Source organism: Mastigoproctus giganteus, chromosome 6 (genome assembly GCF_048544385.1).
Source record: "Mastigoproctus giganteus isolate SK-2022 chromosome 6, ASM4854438v1, whole genome shotgun sequence".
NCBI classification, from domain to species: Eukaryota; Metazoa; Arthropoda; class Arachnida; order Uropygi; family Thelyphonidae; genus Mastigoproctus; species Mastigoproctus giganteus.
Genome location: NC_143580.1, coordinates 61,028,536 through 61,050,999, shown reverse-complemented (window position 1 = coordinate 61,050,999; position 22,464 = coordinate 61,028,536). Strand labels below are relative to the sequence as shown.

At 39.9% G+C, this 22,464-nt stretch overlaps 1 protein-coding gene across 1 annotated transcript in view; it reads left to right on the top strand.

Annotated features, from left to right (window-relative positions):
- The window catches only part of LOC150084342 (cell adhesion molecule Dscam1-like), a 217,085-nt gene that overhangs the window by 98,444 nt on the left and 96,177 nt on the right, over positions 1-22,464 (top strand). Inside the window, exon 3 of the mRNA XM_090376189.1 lies at positions 10,571-10,891. Coding sequence (XP_090232315.1) covers positions 10,571-10,891 — 321 coding nt within the window. The remainder of the gene's footprint in view (positions 1-10,570; positions 10,892-22,464) is intronic.

Genomic DNA, 22,464 nt, shown 5'->3' with positions numbered 1-22,464 from the left:
TCAATCGTCATGAAAAACATGAAGATTAATCGAAGAAGTAATTACTAATCAACAGACCAAAGATCATTCAGGACGCTCGTGTTTTACTCCGAATAGTTTTCTTTTTGCGTTGTAATCTTTAGCTTCATTCTAGGATGCTCTCTCAAATGAATTTCCTATAAAATGAGACTCGATAAAATGGCCGACCTTTAATAATGTTTGTGAGGAAAATGTTATCACATACCTTTTGTTTTCTCTTTCTCTATGTAGCTGCCTTCTAGAACTACAAATTTTTCCCATCTGTGGAGAAGCCCTTTCTGATCTCTTGAATAGAACTCCTCACAAAACCCGGCTTCCACTTCATTAATTAGCTCCTCATTAGTCTGAAATCTGCGGCTTCATAATTGTTTCTGCATTTTAGGAAACAGGAAGAAGTCTGAAGGTGAGATATCGGCAGATTTTTAAAGCCACACCTCATTTCAAAATCCATAGTGACAAAAGCCTTGTGAGCAGAAGCATTGTCAGCTAGGAGGTGGACACCTTTATATAGCCTCTCTTAACTTTTCCAGGTTTCTGTAGGACTTTCTAATGATGCTGTTGCCTTTGGGAGATAATCTGTAAGGATGATACCTTTAGAATTCCAAAAGACAGACAACATGACCTGGTTGGCAGTCAAACCTTGGCTTTTTGGGGGGTTGATGAAGATGAATGTTTCCGTTGTACGTAAATCACAAACGGCCAAAAAATCAACGCTGAAACAGACCCGTGGCTAATAATCACTTCATTTGCTCTGAAAGTTACAGTCAGGTGTCTATCTTCAAGAAATAGGTGATTCCACCATAGCCACAATGGCATGTCTGTGGCTGAGATGGATCTTCCTTCTATTGGGTCATCGCACACACTTCTTCAGCCATATCTGTAATATATTTTACAATTTTTCAGTCTCATATGATGGGCAGTCCTCCCCATACGCAACTCTCCTCTTCTCATGGATTTGTTTTGTTTGTTTTCCTTGAAAATGAAGAACTTTTATAACGAATCGGACCTCAGCCTTCTCGCTGCATTCATTTTCTAGATCCATCGATTCAGTAGCCTATGGATATAGAAAACTAAACAAATGTCAAAACAATGGATGCATGCAGAATCAGCCCCCCCCCCCAAAGATAAAGGTGCAGCCAAGTGCGGGCAGAGTGATACTGTCAATTTTTTTGGATCAGCATGGTGTGTCACTAACAGATTGCCTTCAAAAGGGCTGCCCTCTGACAGCGAAGTATTATTTCAACCTCCTCATAAAGCTACGTGCTGATATAATAGAAAAAGATGGACAAACTGTCAAAAGGTGTGCGCCTACTCCCTCTTTCAGAGCGCAAGAATAACCCCATGGTGATGCGGATCTTCCCATGATGAAGACAACCACAGCCATTGATAACGGACTGACAACGGACCTGACCAGTGTTCATAGCTGAGGAGGACAAATCTGGATACTAAAGGCTACCAATGACAGAGAAGACCGACGAAGATATAGAAACTCCAAGTTGCCGCCTTGGCGGAGCCATATTGGCTCAAGGCACTGCACTCTCTTGTGCAGTGCAATCCTCTTTCTCCCACACCCGGCAGGGGGAGGTGACGGCTCGCTGTCTCCTCTCTTCCCTGCCACGCCTTCCTTACCTCTGGTGGGGCATGCCTCACTGAATAATTGGGGGTCACCTACCCTATCGACCCTCTTCTTCCTATTTAAACCCCCAGCCTTCACTCTCCCCTCCCAGCACTTTCTCTTGCAGTGTATAGCCCTACACGTCCAAATTTAAAATACACCAAAAAAGTTTCGCCCAACCTTTTAGGCACTTCAGCAACAGGCCTTTAGCGTCAAACTCCATATTAGCGCTTTAATGTAAGTGAACTAAAATCAACCGCGGTCGTTCCAATTTTATTTTAGGTCCTAGCCACTAAAATCCCAGGAAAGTAAGTGGCAGGACCTGCTAGAGTACAATTAACTCATTGGTAACACCCGGCTAGCCTCCACGTGGCGAGGTATGGGCAACGTCGGGTCCCATTAGGGGCCTGGCGGCCAATAAGTCATTGGGCATAACAATGGGCATAACATATAAACTACTCATGACTCACACACTTCTAAATCTCTGGCTTTGACAGGGTACTCTCACCGATACATAGAACATTCGCGGAGATGGGAGAAATCCCAGGAGCCGCTAGACCCTCAATATACCTCATACCCTCTTTCAGACTCCCCCCCCAGAAGAATTCACACAACCAGGACTACCACCAAAGGAAAATTACAAATGCCATAACAACCGCCAGCAACATAGCAATCAGGAAGAAGAATCCCAAGCCAGGGGCAGTACCCTGGTGGAACCAAGAGCTACGCAATCTGCGACAGGATGTGAACCAAAAACGGAAGAGGTTTCAACGCGCACGTCGGACTTGGCCGGAGAGGGAGGTATCTGTTCTACGGCAACAATACAGGGAATCCCGTAATCAATATACTGCACTCATAAGAAAAAGAAAACAGAAGTCCTAGAAGGAGTTTGTCTCCACGGTTGGAAATATTGATTCATGGGGAATAGTATATAGAATTACAACAAATAAACTCCCAAGAGGTGAAGTAGTCTCATCAATCAAAACTCCCCAAAGAAATATGATAACCACCTGGCACAGCTCAGTCAATAACATCCTAGACGCCATCTTCAAAACTCAGGTAATACCAGGTACCCAAAGGCAGATGCAACTACAAACAGAAAATGAGACATATAACAACCAACAACTGGAACCACCCTTCACTTTGGAGGAGCTCAAAACTGCTGCCTCTAAAATCAGAACAAGGAAATCCCGAGGCCTAGACCTTCTTGAACCTGAAATCATCAAGAAGATAACAGAATATACTCCACAACCTGTCCTGCACCTCTTTAACCACTGTTTACAAACAGGCCAATTCCGAATGGACTAGAAAACAGCAAACGTCAGACTGATCCTCAAAAACCCGACCAAACCACAAAACCAGCCAAACTCCTACAGGCCTATTGCCCTCCTTACTGTGCTTAGCAAGCTATTGGAACATCTGATCCATCTACGTATTGAAAACCATTATAACTCAACCGAACTTCAATCTTCAAACCAATATGGATTCCGCAAAGGCTTGTCCACAGTGGACGCTCTGCAAGCGATCATCACAGCCGCACAAAACACGGATAAAAAATATTTCGTAGTCATCTCCATTGACTTTTCTGGGGCATTTGACTCACTTTGGTGGTTAAGCGTCCTCGGCAGACTCCGCACCGCCAACCTTCCAAAGAACCTTTATGACTGCATCCGAAGCTACCTTTCTCAGGAAAATTATAGTAAGAACTCCCTACAGCCAGGTCTCGCGACAGGTCCACAGGGCTCTGTCCTGGGGCCCATCCTGAGGAATATTGTCCTAGATGAATTCCTAAACTACGATCTTCAAAATGTACATTCACAGGCATATGCGGATTTGGTACTCACCCTTGCAGCGGACTCTCGACAACAACTAGAAGCAATGGCCAACAGAGCCTTCACTACCCTGCAGGAATGGGCAAATCATAACTTCCTTCACATTTAATCAGCAAAAACTAACTCCTTACTGCTCAAAGGGAACATAAATATTAGGAGGCCCCCACAAATAAAAATACAGGTAACAACAATACGCCTAATAGCGCAAATGAAGCATCTGGGGATTGTCCTGGACAGGAACCTGACATTCACTCCCTACTTAAAATACATCCAAACGAAGATCAGAAATTACATGGCCATGGTCGATAGAATCACCTGAAAAGACTGAGGCCTTAAACGCCGCACATTGTCCTTTCGCTATAAGGCTGCCTTTATGCCAATCATTAGCTATGCCTCCAGCATATGGTACCACAAAGCAATAACGGCGACGAATAGAAAGAAACTTGACACGATACAGCGCCCCATACTGCTGACTATATCTAGGGGGTACTGCACGGTGAGCACCCACGCCCTACAAATATGATGGCCGGTGCCCTCCCCTTTGACCTGGAGATTGTCCGGACAGGCCTAATGTATAACCTCACAAAAGGCAGAACAGTAACCTGCCTTGCCTATACCACAGATCCAACAAACACCCTCACGATGGAGTAATCCCTCACCCCTGACGGGGGGAGGAGAGGAGATCTGTCCCATCCCCACTTCTTCTGGGGAGGCATGGGCCTGACTGATTGGAGTCGCCTTCCCTAACGTCCCCATACTTCTGTCTTTTCTCCCCCAGTCTTTAGTCTACCTCTCCACTCTATCCATATGCAAGCGAATGCCCCACACGACTAAATGCCCTACTTTTTTTTTAGGTCCTTGCCACTGAAATCTCAGGAAATTAGGTGGCAGGACCTGCCAGAGTAAATAGCTATAATAATGATGTACCTGATCTGCCTCCACGGGACAACGTTTGGTCCCATTTGGGGTCCAGCGGCTGAATAAGCAGAGGAACAACGGTACACCACACTACACATATACAAAATCCACACGCTTTTAAACCTCTGGCATTGACAGTTGTCTGTTTCACACCCACAAAGTATACTACGCGGAAATGGGGAAACCCCTGGTGCCGTTTGACACTAAAAACACTCTACACTCTCTCCATGATAATGCTCCTGCACATTCTTCACATTCTGCAGTGAGGTGTGCCCCCAAATGTGGGTTTGAAATATTGCCCATCCTTCTTATCTCCACCCGACTTTGTACCCTTTGATTTCTTCCTCTTTCCTGCCCTTAAGCCCTTTCTTCGTGGAAAACACTTCAAAATAAACAAGGCACCACTGCAAAGCTTACTTTCTAAACACTAGGCGAAGATCAAATTGTTTGCAGACAGATAATTTTATTAATAACTAATTCCAAGCTGTCTCTTAAATTGCGACAAATTTGTAAGATTGTCCGTGAAGACAACCAATGTGAACCCCATCTTACTATTCCCCATGGCTTGCATTAATGGTTAATCAGATCTCTTTGCGTGTTCAGAAAATTCAAAGTCAAGCAAAGAGAATAAATTAAAGACTATGGTAGAAAGAACTACAGACATTACAGGTGGCATACAAATCAGTCTCTAGAAACAGAAGTTTTCCCATCTTCACTACATTTTTTTCGCAGCGCCATATACTAGCTCGGGGAGCTCTTTTGATTAGGCATTCTGTCTTCAGCTAATTGCAGAAAGTGAAAGTTCAGAATTGCGTAAATAATGACACAGCTTTTTGATAAAGCTGAGTGTATAATAGATTTAAAATGTCTCCTGCGTTCTGACCTACGAAAACCGAATCTCAGACTTCCTTAAGTCACAGTCGATTTATATTGATCCTAATATCCTACTTCTAAGTAGAATGAATTCTTAATGATGTACAGTTTTAATTCCGCAAAACTCCAAAAGTTTTTGAAAGACAACTTACAGTAAGTTTAATATAAAAACCGTACTGTCTTCAATTATCTACAATCGTTATACACTGAGTGATCACTGACTTATGACCGCCCCTATGAAAACTGAACGCGACCCGTTGACCAGGTGAGGCACCAGAGTGTGGAGTTAGTCGGCCTACGTAGCACAGATAAGGTGTCAGTGGTACAGTAGGTTGTAAAATTCCGAGATGGGTAAAAGGAAGGATTTATCGGACTTTGATAAAGGACAGATTGTGAGTGCTCGACGAGCTGGTGCCTCGATTTCCCAAACGGCTCAACTTGTGGGGTGTTCGAGAGCCGCCGCAGTTAAAATGTACCAGGACTGGCGTCAAAATGGTCAAACAACGACCCGACGGCAAAACTGCAAAGGTCAGCGAAAGGTTGATGTTAGAGGTGAGTGCCGGGTTCGACGACTCGTACATGCGCACTGTTGAAGGGTTGACTACCCAATACAACATGGGCCAACCCGGAACAATATCTGGCACGCTCGCACATATGGGCTATATCAGCAGACGACCCCTACGGCATCCTCTCCTAACCAAGGTTCATCGGCGTAAAAGACTCGCCTGGTGCAAAGAGCATGCAAGTTGGACGTTAGATGACTGGAAGAAGGTGTGCTGGTCGGATGAGTCACGTTATTTACTCCACACCGTGCATGGCCGTGTACGGATTTGGTATCAACAACGTGAGGCTCTTCATCCATGAGGCATGGTATCAAAAGTGCAGGCCGGTGGAGACGGTTGTATGGTGTGGGGCATGTTTCACTGGCAAGAACTTGGACCCCTGGTGCATGTGGAACAACGTATCACTGGTTTCCACTATCGTCAACTTCTTGCTGACTGTGTACACCCCACTATGTTACACTTTTTCCCGAATGACGATGGTGTCTTCCAAGATGCGCCGAGCCATCGTGCAGGAATGGTTTGAGGAACACAGTTCTGACTTCCAGCATATCGATGGGCCTCCGAACTACCCCCCATATCAATCCTGTAGAGCACATGGGACACTATGGAAAGACATATCAGGTGTCTGGAATCACCAATCACCTCCATACCTGCATTGCTGACCGCATTACACACAGCTTGGTTGGCCATACTTCCTGAACGCTTCCAACATCTTGTTGAATCAATGCCACGTCGGACAGCTGCTGTACTGAGGGAAAAAAGAGGACCTACGAGGTAGGTGGTCATAATTCAGTGATCACTCAGTGTATGTTGAGTAAGTAACGGGACTTGACTAATTGTCTTCACCCTGTCTGTCCATCTGCCTGTAATAGTTTGACTTGCAGTGGACGGATTTTCATTAAATGTCATATTTGGTGCATTTTAAAAAAAATTTGTTGAGCAATGAGAAATTTCATTAAAATCGACTAATCGAAATTTGGAAATTATTATTTGTTTGTTCGTCTGTTCGTCCGCATGTAGTAACTCGATTACTACCGTGATAGATTTTCGCGAAATTTTATATTTAGATCTTTCAGAACGATTTATCGAGTCTACCCCAATTTAATTAAAATCGGACCAATAGAAATCTGGCAAACTATTATTTATGTTTTTCATACATATAACATAGGCGACGACCCAGGATCGGCTTGAACACTTACATAAAATAAATTTATGAAAACAAATAGTTTTCTTTTTCACATTATTTTCTAAATTTCAGCCTTCCATCTTCATTGCTTTTCTGTTTTCAATTTATGTGATTCCTTGACAAACTACCATTTCAACTTTATAAACAATATGGCTACTTTCAAATGTCCTCTATCAATCCATGACGTCATGGATTGATCCAGAAAGTAGGAATTTTCTTAATTGCGCTATATAGTATTTGAGCCATATAAATCTCTAATAGACTACTTGAACTATAAAAAATGCATACAAATAACTGTTTTGTTTTAAATGATTTTCTGTAATGGTTTAAAAAAAGAAAAATTAATAGTACACCAATTATTAAATCAGGCACACTTAAAGAAAGAATCAATAACTAGAGTTATTTTTTTTATTTATTTAATTTTTTTGAACGCATTAAACCACTAATTTTACCAGTTAAGCTTTGGTGTTAGGTTGCTAATTGTTATAGATGGGGTTCAATTAAGAACAGCTGTAGTGGATGGTTGTGTGTTCCTATGGTAGTTGCCCCACTAATTAGAGGTACTTTTCGATACCAAAGCTGTACCACATACAAATGCTAAGACACATTGAACGATTTTTTTTTTACTAAGTTGGCGCTTCTGTGTATGTGTGCGAGACAGCAAGCAGCGCTGTAATTAATGTAGGTTTGTCACTTTTGAGAATCATTTCCCTTGCACATTTACCTGATATACACCGATGAGCCAAAACATTATGACCAGCGAGTCGTTATGCAAATCGAAGCAACTGCAGGTGAACTACAGCGCGTGCGTGGGTTGAGACACAGTATAAAAAACACCTGATACTGAGCTCCGTTAAAGTGTTAGTCTTGCTCTTCAGATGGAAAGGCCAGACGACTGGGTCAGAGCATATCCGAAACGGCACGTCTGGTGGGATGCTCACGGTCAGCCGTGGTTAGTACCTACTGAAAGTGGTCCGAGGAGGGAAAACACATGAACCGCCAGAGAGCTGTTGGACGGCCATGGCCCATCGATGCTCGAGGTGTGCGAAGGCTCTCCCGGATGGTACGTGGCAACGGAAGGTGAAGGTGTCATGCTTTGGGCGATGTTCTACTGGGATACCCTGGGTCCAGTCATCCATGTGCTGCACACTCCCCTGCAATCCCAGGAAAGTAAGTGGCAGGACCCGCCAGAGTACTCAAACATCAGTGGTACACCCGTTCAGCCTCCCCGTGGCACGGTGTGGTAACGTCGGGTCCCACTAGGGAGGGGCTCGGCGGCTAACAGACCGGAGGAACAAAGGGCACAACGCAATATACAGCACATAACTCACACACCTCCAAATCTTTGGCCCGATACAATGTACATCCGCGGAGATGGGAGAAATTCCAAGAGCCGTTAGACACTAGCATACCTTATACCTCACCTAAACATCCTTGTTGATCAGGTACGCCCTTTCATGGCAACGGTATTCCCCTCTGGCGGTGCCGTCTTTCAATGTGCCATGCCACACCGCCCGGATTGTTGGAGACTGGTTCGCGGAACATGAGATAACACTTCCAGGTATTGCCCTGGCCTCCAAATTCCCCAGACATAAATCCCATCGAGCATCTGTGGTTTGTGTTGAAACTGCAACTCCGATCTGCGGCGTCTCAACCACGGACCTTACAGGAGTTAAAGAAACTGCTGGTTACGTGTTGGTACCAGATACCACAAGACACATTTAGAAATCTTGTAGCGTCCATGCCTCGCCGGATACGAGCTGTTTTGGCTGCACGTGGAGGACCAACATCATATTAAGTAGGTGGTCAAAATGTTTTGGTTCATTGGTGTATATTGAAAAACCAAGAAAGAGTACTTATTTTCGAAAATATAATAAATAAATACAAAATCCAAGATCAAGTAAGGAATGATTCAGATCTACAAAACCTCTAACTTTTATTGGTAGAAGTAATGCACTCACAAATCAAGCCTACTTATAGAAAATGTTTGGTATTGTTAAAACACTAAAGGTTATCCTTTTGATATCTTCCAAGATTTAATCTAAAATGGATATCAGATAAACTAAGAAGCAGAGAGAAGAAACCGATGGATGACAGAGAAAAAAAATGCGTGGGATTATAAATTGTCAAGGGTTAGACAAAGTTAGTCCTACAGTAAATATAAAATAGTCTATAATCAGTTACTCAGGACTGGGTTAGGCAAGCTGAAGCAGGTTACAAGAAGTCCTTGGTTAATAAGGTGGAGATTAGCAAGTAATTCTCGTTTTATGTTAACACATTAAGGAAGAAGTTATGGGAGATGCTGTGAGCAGCTCACTTCTGTACACTTCAATTAAAATGTACAACTTGACCCATGTACTGTTGAAAAGTCCATATTATTTCGTCCCCTCTAAAACATCTTAAGTGACATAGCCTTCGTTGTATTTCTTTCAATAGTGATGACAAATCAATGAAAGTGAACTGAAATTTGAGACGTATTATTTGGAGGAACAATGAATGATAAAATTTGAGCCTAAAGATGAGTCCTGTGGGACTTCTGTTCAATATAAACGACGAACTCTCCCTGCACGCCCGCAATAACAGTTTTCAGTCTCCAGAATCTAGGGCCATAAACGATACCCCAACATGAGTAAATTTGAGGTTGCTGAACTACTCGCATGAAATATTTTGATTATAATGTTAAAGAAATAAATTTATAAAAAGTGTTCAACCTTCAACGAAATGTTTTCAAACTTTTAAAAGTTTGAGAAATTTTTATAACTGTTTTACGTAAAATGGGTTTCAGATTTTATCAAACCGTTAAATCGTTTGCTGTTAACATGGCCTTCGAAACTTATGTACCATTTAAGACAGTCTAGCTCTCCCTTTTGGTAATATTGTTTTTGGTTCTTAGCTTTGCATTCACCATGTATCGTATAAGTCACAAAATCGTTAGGCTAAACAATCTTATTTATAAAAAGAATGGATTCTGGAATAGTAAAATAAAAAAAAACATCTAAACCGTATTTTAAGGAAGTTGAGATTTCTCTTTGTCGACTTCCCACAAAACAATACTCCAACAAAGAGTAAAAAGAGATTCAAATAACCAGAAGTTCGGTTCTTCGAAATAAACAAAATCGGAACAACACTGGATAGAGAATTGGGTCACAGAAAACACATAGGCCGTCTACATTCAAATGACCTTTGCACTCCACGAAAACACTTGAATTAGATGAAAGAGAAGCAAAAATAACTGGAGAAAGAAATGGAGTCTGCAATTCTCTCTCTCGAGACATAAAAATAAATGAAACTGTGAAGAGGAAAACAGGGAAATGTTAATGTATGAAAAAGACACATCTTTTGTAAATTGGTGGGAAAAAAAGAATGAGGTAGCTTTCCAGGTGTAAATTTAGTCTGGAATTATCATAACTTTAAAATAAAAGATGATAGGGTCGGATCTCAATTTAATCTCACCCATTGGTGTCATCAAATCGAGATATTTTCCTTTTTCAAACATATCTTGAATTATCTATGGTAATTAAAAATCCTATATGATTCACGTGTTTTGTTTTATTAATTTTTACAGTCCTGTGCTCGGCCGTCAGCCTGGAGGGTCCTCAGTTTCTGGAAGAGCCGCCAGGTCACGCGTACTTCGTCAACACCAAAGGATTTGAGGTCAAATGCACAGCGACAGGAACTCCGAGCCCCGTTGTTCGATGGCTGTACCAAGATGGAAGACCCGTGGCTCCCCTTCCTCAGCTACTTGATATTCGTTCTGACGGCTCGCTCTACTTCTACCCGTTTCGCCACGAAGATTTCCGCTCCGAAGTTCATGACACCGTTTACAGATGTACAGCAGAAAATGTGGTTGGAGTTGTCGGTAGCAGAGAGGTTCGAGTAAGAGCAGGTAGGTATTTTTGAAGAACCAGCTTGATGTCTTCATCTCTTATTGGTTTTTACTTCTTATTAGTTTTAAGTGGATTTGTCTGAGATATTTATGTTCAGTGGATGTTCACTGAGTTTGCGTGACAAAGTGAATATCTGTGTGATAAGGGAGTTAGTGAAGTTTTTGTATAAAGGATCATTAATTAATCCCACATCCCTCTTTTCAGTGGAATCCAGGAGCTTTGATGGAGCCACCATTTTGATGGAAGAAAAGTAACGTCGATTGAGAAAGAGGGGAAAAAACACCAGTCTTTTCTATACAGAGAAAGAAATATTTGTGATATATACAAAAGGTCATAAGTCAGTATTGTTCCCAGTAAAGATATGCGATTTTTCCTACAGATCTGAGTATTGTTAAAAATGATCAGTGGAGCAGCAACTCTTTTAGTGCGAGGAATAAAAGAACTATTTGAGAAGGACTGAAGTTAACTAACCTTTCTTCTCTTCACTGACGAATTATTTGGGGATCGTATTTAGAAAAATTGTAGTCTTTTAAGAGCAGGTTTGTCGAAGTGGAAGGTGAATGGAGATTTCCAGTCAGTCGAAGCAGGTGATTAATATGCAAGAGAGGAGTGGGCTAAGAGGTTCTCCTTGGGAAACTCCAAAGCCATGTGCCATCACCGTAATAAGTAGTCAGAGAAAAAGCTAGCTGCCCAGTAGCAGAAAGCAGAATGGAAACCATCAAATGGAAGCTTATTTGGAAGGCCTTTATGCTAAATACGACTGAAAGCCTTTGAAATATGAAGAGCAACTGCTTGAGTTTCTGTGAACTTGTTTATGGAATATATCCAAAGATGAGTCCTATGATTATCGGTCGGAGTCCAGCTATTTTTCACATCACAAATTATTTGATAATAATACCGCTAACCTCAATTTTCTTCACTTCTTGCAGAGGTACGCAACCAAGCCCATCAAGCAAACTTTAATATCCACGAATCGCAAAACTACCTCCTGAACATAGGATTGGCTATCAACACTGAAAAGTCAGCAATCGTATGATTTCGAAAGCTGAAAAGGAAAGATGACATTAGCATCTGCATTAGTAGTTCACAATTCAGGAAAATCAACCAACTCAGTGGCTTAGAGTTGAGCTAGAATGACGGAACTTGACTTTTAGCACCACACTTAAAATATTTGTAACTATGTGGGCAATTAGGCAAGAGTTAGAAGACGTTACAGAAAAACTACTATCCAACAAGATTTGAACATGCTTGCTATCAATGCCAATGTGTGGTATCACCATCTGGTCATCCAACAAATCCAACATAACGAACCACAAGAAGCCACAAATATTAGATCATGTAGTGGCTTAACCGTGTTACTGGTTTCCCTCTGACCATATCCAAATCGATTATCCTGCCAAACCTGAAACACCTCCATGGGGCCAATTGTTCATTAGGAGATGTGTTATAATCCTCTTGAAAAATCATCATCATCACACAAAATGAAGGGCTTAGCATTTGAAACATCATCAGGTAACCTAGGATTTCTATAGCCATAGTACCATACGAATGGATAGCAGTACCACCAAAATTACATAATCAGGTCGGATTAACGCGACGTTTTCCTTCAAATTCCATTCGGTTGTTTAACTTTCTCAAAATAAATCCTCATATATGTTGTCCTGATCTGTAATTTAAGAAGAAAAGTACCCAAGAAAGTTCCCTCTCTGCTGAAATATAAAAAAACTAATCGACTTCGACATCTCTAAAAACAATATCTTTGCAAGATATTGCTATTCTTATATAAATTATTTATATTTATCATTTTATATGCTTGTATGCGTGCGATTTATAATTTATCTTGGCATTTACTTATTTTTTACAGTTACTGGCAACCTCCATCTGATAGCTGTCCTGGCTGCAGTTTAGTACATAAATGAACCAGATGGAGTTGTAAACATTAAAACCATCAAGAAAAATTACTTCACTCTTAGGGACGTTAGATTGGATAAAGTTGAGCTTCAAAGAAATAGTCAGAAGGTTCAGAATGATTAGCAGAGATGGGGAACAGATGAATCCACTTCCTTCTTTATCCAGAACCTTAACAATATTCTTCGTTAATCCAATCTTTATATGCAATGGTGGAATAAACTTCTTGGTTCAACCAGTGGAATATATTTTATATTACTTCTTCCCCATTTTCCCACTGCTGCGAAATATAATGCTTTTCTCTTTCTCAACTATCTGACAAACAAAAAAACAACAGTATTTTGTGAAACGTCCCTGTAGACCACAAACATTCCAAGCAGTCATGGTACTTTATTACACTCGGGATCTTGAACATATTTTCATGTTTCTTGCAAGCCAACAGCAAGCAGGAGAGTAACTGATGGGCCCGCGTTTTCTATATTTTTACAACGCAGAAATAGCAATCGTCAATGTGGTTGAGCGGTTCTCACCACACCACACCACACCACACCACAGGGAAAGGCATGCTTTTAATTTTCCGTTAGACATATCCTCAGATTTCTCAGTGCGAGCAATACGTCAGATATGCGGAGCCTAAGTATTGTCTTGATCTCCAAAGTTGGGGTATACTGCTATGTTTGAAACGACTTTTTCTCTAAACATCTTTAGCAACCTTAGCTCGAATTTGGATTATGGGAAGATTAATTATGACCCACCTTGAACAAGTTATTAACCCACGAAGGTTAGTCTTTTCTCGAATAAATTTTATGGGTTTGTTACCTATCAAAATAGTAATTCAATCTTAGAAAGATGAGTGCGTACTTCATCTGTAGAAGCGCAGATCTGAATCCCTTGATGGACCTTATATGGTCAGTCCCATTACACATTAAATATTTCGGATTAATTAGTACATCCTTATTTTTCAACCCTATTTGGAGTGGGAACCTTCATTCATTTTCCAGTCAGAGAGCGATATATCAGGAGGTGGGGTTTCAGAAAAGATTTGTATTCATCCAGAAGTAGTTGTCATAAAAAGAATTTTTTTCAAACCTTGAAATCTATATCAACCATTCAAGTTTTGGTAGTGTCACAATGGATAAAGCTGAGTACAGATTAGTGATTCGATTCCTTTTTCTGCAGGGGGATTCTATTCCTTTTTCTGCAAACACCCAAAACAATCCATGAAGAAATGGTCGCTGTTTATGGAGAAGGCTGAATAGGTTACTGTTGTTGCATATTGTTATCAACAATTCAAATTTTGAAAGAACCTCAGTTCCTGATGAAGAAATCCCAGGACGCCCAGCAACTGCTGTAACAGAAGAGAGTTTGCAGAAATTGAGTCATTAATCCTAGAAGATTGCAGAACACTAAATTAGTATAGGGTCTATGGGGAACATCATCCATCAACAGTTGCATATGAGTAAAGAGTCTGCTAGATGGGTTCTTAGACTTCTGACCCTTTACCTAAAGAGGAAAAGAGCACAACGTGCACATGAAAGTCCATCGATGTGCCAGGAAAATCAAGAGGAGGTTTTTCACGGCTAGTCAGCTATGGATGAAATTTGTATCCATCACTATATGATCCCGAAACTAAACAAATGTCAAAACAACGGAGGGATGCAGAATTACCCACTCACAAAAATGGTAAAAGTGCAGCCTTAATGATTACGATACGTTTGTATGGTGAAATATATGTTTAAAGTCAGCTGATCAAAAAGTCGTGTATCCCAGAGTAACATCTTCTATTGCACCCCTGTCACACAATGACCTGCCAGTTCCCCATCTTCCGGAGAGGAGTCTTCAGAATGGCAATGACGAATCTGGTGCCGCTTTACTTGACACCTATTAAAAGCGCCACATTTCACCAATCAGCAAGGAATGGATGACTTAGTGAGGCTCTTGAGTCTAACGAAATCCATTCCAGAGCTGCTGATGTCTCGTTTAAAGAAAACTACGGAAATGTGTAGCACGTGTTAGAGAATATTAAGTATGACCAGTATAAATGTGGTGTTTTTGTGGACTTCAAATATATAGGATTCTTCTGGGTTTTAAGGTGGCTTCACTAGGTCCCTTGCGCTCTCTGCCTCTGGGACAAACAGGCAGTAGATCATCAGTAGAAGAGAATGCCATAAATAAGCTGTAGCTTGGCGCGGCGCACAACGTAGTAAACAATCCGTTAGATCCAAGTAACAAAGTCTTGCTTCTGCGATTCCAAGCTGACGCTGGAAAAACAGCTTTAAACATTGGATTCTCAAGATAGCGCCTTCAAGCATAATCTGTGTCCAAAATTGTTTGATGTGAAAGTTGATATGTTTATTGGTCCATAAGCTAAGTAAAAGTTGGCATCACAAAAGCTAGAAGATGAAATGCTTGGCAGTCCATTCGCCTTGTAGCTAATTTCTTTCATGGTAACATTAAGAATGAAACTTACAAAGAACTGGTTGACATGGTGATTGAAAATTGCGAAAAATTGAATGCAGAAAGTCTGTCAAGCTCCATTACTTGCACTTTCATGTGGATTATTATTTTTTTTTCAGACCAAATTTTGGCGATGTTAGTGAACAATATGGAAAGAGGTTCCCCAGGACCTGTTGTCGATGGAGAAGAGGTACCAAGGAAGTTCCCTGACCACAAAAGACCAAGACGTTCATATGTACATTTTTAAGAAAAATGTTTGATTAACCCAAGGAGGATTTTTATTTTTTTAAACTTGTTTACTAGGATATATTTACTTTTCTTTCATTTCTGGATAAACCATTGATGCTATGCAAACACTAAGGTCAGTATTCCTAATGATCATATCTCAAGTCATAAAGAAACACCAAGAAATGCAGATGAAGCGAACCTTTTTGTAAAATGTGATGCATAATATATCAGATTCAACTCCAGTACGCGAATACAATTAGCGTTAACTTTTATTGGATTTAATGTGTACTAGTATTCGAATATAACGGCATAATCTGTTGGTTTTGAGTAGCAATTCGTAGGAGATATATTTGAGCAATTCTCATTTTATGCATAATATATGATAGTGGCTCCAAATAACTGAATAAATCTACTTTGAGGAAAACTCTTTCTGTTCAATCATCCTAGCGGTGTTCTCTTTCAAATTGCTGCGCACCTATCCCATCTTTACCCCGATTTCTCAAATGCTTCCTGTAGACAATTTTCGTGATGTGCTTCAATGTCGCTTTTGAAGCTCTGATAGCCTCCTTATCCAATTCCTTCTCCGAGGCCTCTTTCAGACCGAGAAATCACAAAGTACAAGATCTCCACTATAGAATGGGATGAGGTAGAACAGAAATCTAAGCGCTCGTAAAGGGGCATTAGTAGCATGAACTCCTGCTTTGTGATGCAAATCCTCACACTTCCTGAACTGGAGATTTCGGTGTATAAACAGAACATTTTTTTCAAACATTGGAAACGTATTCGGAAAATATGTTCCCGATGTTTAAAAAAAAAAGTTCTGTTTATACACCGGCAGGTTATATAGGTCAGGGAAGTTCATTTTGAGAGTGAATACAATTAACCGTACTTAACAGTCACGTGTACTCGAACCACCATCGATTCAAATTCATGTACTACTTCATTCCCACTTTGAAAAGACTGCTTGAAGTACACATAGCTCAGCGAAGACAAGATTGTCGATTCCTTTTGCATCAAAGAAGAAAGTTACTTTATGGACAATTAACATACTGTCAAATTCATATGTGCATCATCATCGAGCGGGTTCGACACCCTTTTGGAGAAGACTGGGTTCAAATTTCGGAGGCTGGTAGAATTCTTAAATGCCACTTTAGTCGCAGCTGTAGTTAGCCAAATCCCAGTAGTACCGATATAAAGTCATTTTGAATTGGAATACGATAGCATCAGAATGTCATATAGTCACAAATAAGAATAATAATTTGTCCAATCCGCTCGTATATTTATGCAAACTACCAGATGGAAGTTTGTACCAACAATCAAAATTACTCTCTGGCTTAAAGCAAATGTTCGAACATCTGTCCTGCAGCCATTGTTTTCAATTTATGTCCCCTTGTGTGTATCTTCCGCAAAAACATTAAGAATGCCATCATCATTAAGTTTACCTAATCCGTTTAAAGCGTTCAACGCTTCAATGAGGTCTCTTGGCAGGCACCTAGTTTCCAAGCGCTGCAACTTGCAGAACTAAAATCTTTTAGCGGTAAGATATCCTTTTATGTCTTTGGCTTGTCTCGTCGCTCTTCTGTGCATCCCTTCCAACAGATCTCCACCCCTCTTAAACTGACTCTTCCAGAACTGTATGTAGAGTACAGGTCTGGCTACGTTATTTTAAGAAGGATGTAGATTACTCGAGATGCGGCCTAACGTTACTCGTGTAACTATTGACGTTGAAAAGTTTCCAGCCTCTCATAGAAGGAATATTGGAAATTTGTCAAAACCCATTTATTTTTCAACACAATTTCGGACACGATCCACTAGCTTTCGTAACCCGCAAAAATAAAAATCAGAAGATTTTGACTCAAACCAGTTGTTAACTGCACTGCGTCCATCATGGTATTTTCCCTGTCGAATCTGTCCTTTTTGAGATTTAGAAATAGAAAATAGTCTGATGGAGCCAAATCCAGTGAGTAGGGCGGATGCTGTAATAGCACAAATCCACAGTCACGCAGTGTTGCCTGAATCACAAACGATGTGCCTGCTGATGTATGGTCTTGATGCAAGATGACTCCTTTGCCCGATTTCCTGCTCCTCTTGAGTTCAGTTCCTCGAAAAACGTTTCAATAGGTTGGAATAATACTCGGCATTGACAGTGGCACGTCGTTTCAGGAAATGAACCATGATCACACCTTCTGCATCCCAGAAGACGGATGCCATGACTTTCCCAGCCGTCTTCTTCACTTAAACTTCTTAAGAGGGATGCTTCCACTGTTTAGATTGGTCTTTTGTTTCAGGGTCGAAGAAGTGTCCCCAAAACTGATCTTCCTTATCTTCAAAATGCTGCACAATCTCATGAAAACACCTCGCTCTTTGCCACTTCTCATCTGCATTCAGTGCTTTAGGGATCCACCTCGAAGAGGCATTCCTCATTCCTAAAACATTCTTCGTTAGTTCAGTATCGTTAATAAATATCTAAAAGCAAAGATTCCAGCTGTTTTCGCGATGCTCTTTTTTTTAAATCACGCATGCGCGAAACAGAACGACCGCTTTATGATTTGCCATATTTGCATTCCGATTTTGTTGGACAAATTTTTGCTTTTTTAAAATATACTGTTCGAGTCTTTCTTTCGAAAGTCACTGCTGCCTGAACAGCATATATAAAATCCCGTGGACTCCATAGATATCTGGGATTACAGCTTCGGATAACGAACGTTTATTTAAAAGTCACAAAGCGTGCAGAAAAGCGAACACAGTTGGTCTGTGACATAGAAATTCCAAAAGGATTCATCAGAAAACAAACAGAGTGCGAAATAAATCTGATTATTAAATCGATATTCGGAAAGAGGGGTAAAAAATAGAGAAGTGAAGAAAGTGCCTCAGAGCACCGCACGTGTATAAAGGAAAAGGGGTAGACATACGTCAGAAGTGACGTTTAAATGCAAACGGTAGCCAAGGATGTCAATAAAACTAGTTCCGTTCTCGTTGGCTCTTTGCATTCTTTCGCATTCGATTTGTCAACGTTTGTCAATCTGGGATGCACCAACGACCAGAGTAATTCGTCCATCAGCAGCACAAATGCTTGCTTTAATTTGTATTATAAAAATTGGAGGAATGCTTGTCGCAGTTTTTATCCTTTACACTTTCGTCACTGTTTTACTTAGGGTTAGGAACTGGTACAGTAGTTCCGGAACTGATGAGAGAAATGGAATTGCGTTCCGGAACGTTTTAATTAAAGCAGTGATTTTTTTTAATTGTGCGTAAATGTACGTACTTTAATACTTATTATCTTTAACAAATGACCTTTTAAAAGAACAAATGGCCTTTTTAATAAGAGGTATGGCTACCTCTGGCAGCTTTTTATCTTTCAAAGAAAATAGGACAAAAATTATTAACTCATTTTAGCAGATTAGTTCTATACTGGTGGTCACCATCCTGATATCCCGTGTTGGAATCATCTGGGTTCAAGTCCCGTCTTTTTTTTGTTTACAATGTGACAAACTGTAGCATCTAGCGTGAGTTTTAAACCCACACCATCTATTTGTATCCTCCCTATTGGCTATAACAGTGTTTATGATCACCATCCTGATATCCCGTGTTAAAATCATCTGGGTTCAAGTCCCGTCTTTTTTTTTTCTTTTACATTGTGACAAACTGTTGCCTCTAGCATGAGTTTAAACCTACTATCTATTTGTATCTCTGGTCTAACTTAATTCGCAGTAATTACTTTTATCTTTAATTTTTTTAATTGTTTTATCGTATTCATTTAAATATTTTTATAAAATTTTTGAGCATGCGTTCTGCTTAATGTCTCTGTCGGATTGTCCTGATTTTTCTCAAAAATGCCAAAAATCCCTTTACTAATTATGCTGATTTTCTTCTTGACGAAGTGATGGACCAATAATTCAACCTCTTAGACACAAAATTGCCTTAATAAAGACCAATATTCCTTTCTTAAAGAATATATGCAGCAGTTAATTTTTTTTAATAACTAATAAAATGGTAGAGATAAATTTAAAATTGATTACATTTTCACAAAGTTATCGTGTACAAGAGAAAAAAAGAAACCTGGTTCTTCTTGGGAGTACATTTGAATGCATAAACACGCAAAATTAAGGATTAATTTTTATGGACGATTGCATCATATCTATAAAGAATGACGTAATTCAAGTATAAAACATAATCAGTGAGCCAGTCCTAAAAAAAAATAATTCGTTTCACTTTGCACCTAATTGTCCAAGTCAGTTATTGATCAATGTACAAGAAAAAAATTGAAGGAAGTCAGAAACTTGGGGTGTATTTTAGAAGACTTTATTTATAGCTAAAAGTCCTGTAGGGGGTAACACAGGTCTTTACTTCGGAACTAATATCTTCCAGTTAAACATCTGTCACGATGTCACTATTGTCAGGTGTTGAACTTCCCCTGCTGTGTCTCTGTTACAGTTTCTTGTCCGCAATACACTTGGACCGGCTTCAGCTGAGCCACCAATCGATCTTGACGTTTGAAACCATTAGCGAGAAGGCGGCAGTAATGCCAAGTGACATATGCCGTACGGGATGGACTCGTTCAATTTGTGTGCATGCCCAGAAACACGTTCACAATATGTTCGGTTGTCAAGATTCACTGATGGCAATCTTTGCAGGCTACATCTGCACTCATTAAAAGGTAAGAAGAATTGTGTGCACATTTCTCAGCCTTCTAAGTCGAAGATTTTCGCGTCATTTAAATTAGTTTCTTGCTAGACGAACAAAAAGAACAGCGTTGTTTTAATGGCAAAACAAAAATGCTTTTATTTAAAAAAAAAAAAAAAAAAGGTTCTTTTAATTTCAGAAGCCGGAATAAAATCGGAAGTTTAAGATCGTTAAACAAATTTCGTGTAGAAATCAGACTAGAGGATAAAATATAAGCGCGCATCCACTGTGCTACCACGTCTCGTTTTACTCTAAATGGTTCATTGTTGTTTTTTCTTGCTATTGGTGTTAAAAAGACTTAGGTTGCGTTAACCTCTTGACGGGAGGTTAACATAACCTCATCCATCTTTCCTGATTTCCATTATTCTTCAACTTTTGAAGATATCTATTAAGTTTCTTTTAATTTGATGCAGTGTGCGTGAATGTAGCACGTGCTGCTCGCTTTAACTACGAGTTTGGATATTTTGACTCTTTGAAGAACTCCCTTTAGAGTTCCACAGGATTGATTTGTTACTGTTAGGAATTAGTTTCCAAGGAAACCCGAAATACCTTTAATGTTAAAGCCTTCCTTGATTACTTAAAATATTCTAGACAAGATTACGAGTTACTTCGTCCAATTGGGTTAGGGAAAAGTATTCGCCTAGACATTAAAATTTCACCATTTAATATGTACCACGTTGACCTAAAGAGCTAATCCACTTTTATCATTGCCTTAGGTGTATATACATTACGCTTTGAATACGAAAATAATAGTAATCTCATTTTGTTGGACACAATGCTAATCGATACAGCTGACTTCGGGTGTTGAACAACATCCATTATCACAAATCTGCTCAGTTCCCACAACAGCCTGCAAGAGCCCAGAGGGATTGCAATCAATTTAAACATTTTAAACTAGCGAACCAGAAGGTAATGCATATTGTTCACGGATTAGCGAACACTTTCACGTAGGGACTTAACAGTCATCCCACAACCCTTTTTACGCAATGAGGGGTCCAGTTACGTAAAATATCACGTGCTTTTGTTTGGGGGAAAGGAAGGGGATAATAAAATTTCTTCCGAAAGGTTCGGAATGATTTTAGGATCCATCTTCGCAAGTTCTTGAAAAACAAAAGAGTGTTTTCTTTTTTTAAGTACAGTACGTGCCAAAATAATGTACGCAAAAATATTAATGAGTTTACCATTAATGAAACAATGCCTGAGATGCAATTTGTCAGACAGAATAGGCAGTTTAGGAAAGAAGAATAAAAAAAGGTCTCTCATAATCGTCTTTACAATTCGAACTCCTAGGAACCTTTGCTGTTACGATGTTAGATACATTCATTATCCATCAAGGGTGAGGGGCTATCTAGTGGTGACTTCAAGAAGAAAATGGTGGCAGAGTAAGGACTGATTCACTCTTCCGTGATATTGGGTTATCGAGATATAAGCATTTAAGTGTGTTCATTCGTATATGAAACATCGTAAAGATAAATGACTTTCCTAAGCCTAGTCGAATTCATCATTAACTTCCTACAAGCCGGAGATTACTATAATAACCCATTACTTTTGATTGTTCGAGATAAAGGAAGGAATTATGTGACGTAATGGACGCTAGCTGGCCTGCAAAGTGGTGAGTGTGTGATCTATTGATATGACGGAAGTGATGTGTTAGAAGTTGGCAATTGGCAAGCAAATGTGTTGTGTTTAGATAGGGAGGGTAATAGCAGAAAGATATCTTGATAGCAAAGATAATGTGAGATATAAATTAAACTTGGATAATTCCAGCCTATATAAATGGATAGATAGTTAGGTTAGAAGCCTATAAGATGCCAAAAAAAAAAAAAAATAAATAAATAAACAGTAACCAAACTGACGTTCAGGAAACAGTGTCATAACAGTCTCGTTAAATGGTGAAATTAGTGATCTCATTTGTTTAAAAGTAGTGCAATAACGAGGCAACTCGGAGAAAAGGAGGAGTTCGTTCTTGTGTGCTTTTAAGACTATATTCTAAGAGTTGTTCTGCTTTAAATAATTTTCAAAATTTCAAATAGCATTAACTGTTTTGTTATCATTTCCAAAAAAAAAAAAAAAAAAGTTTTGATTGTTTCATAAATACATATTTTCAAAAATATGGAAATTGTGATCTCTCCAAAATAATTTCGTGTGAAGTGTCACTTATTCGTTTGCACTGATCGTGATTCACTGCACTAAACATTGTCTTCTTGTTAATGCGCATGATCAGACACGATCGGGAATTAAATTTGTTTTCAAGTCGCCTCCCAGATTGTTTATGGAGGTAACCATGCATCTATGA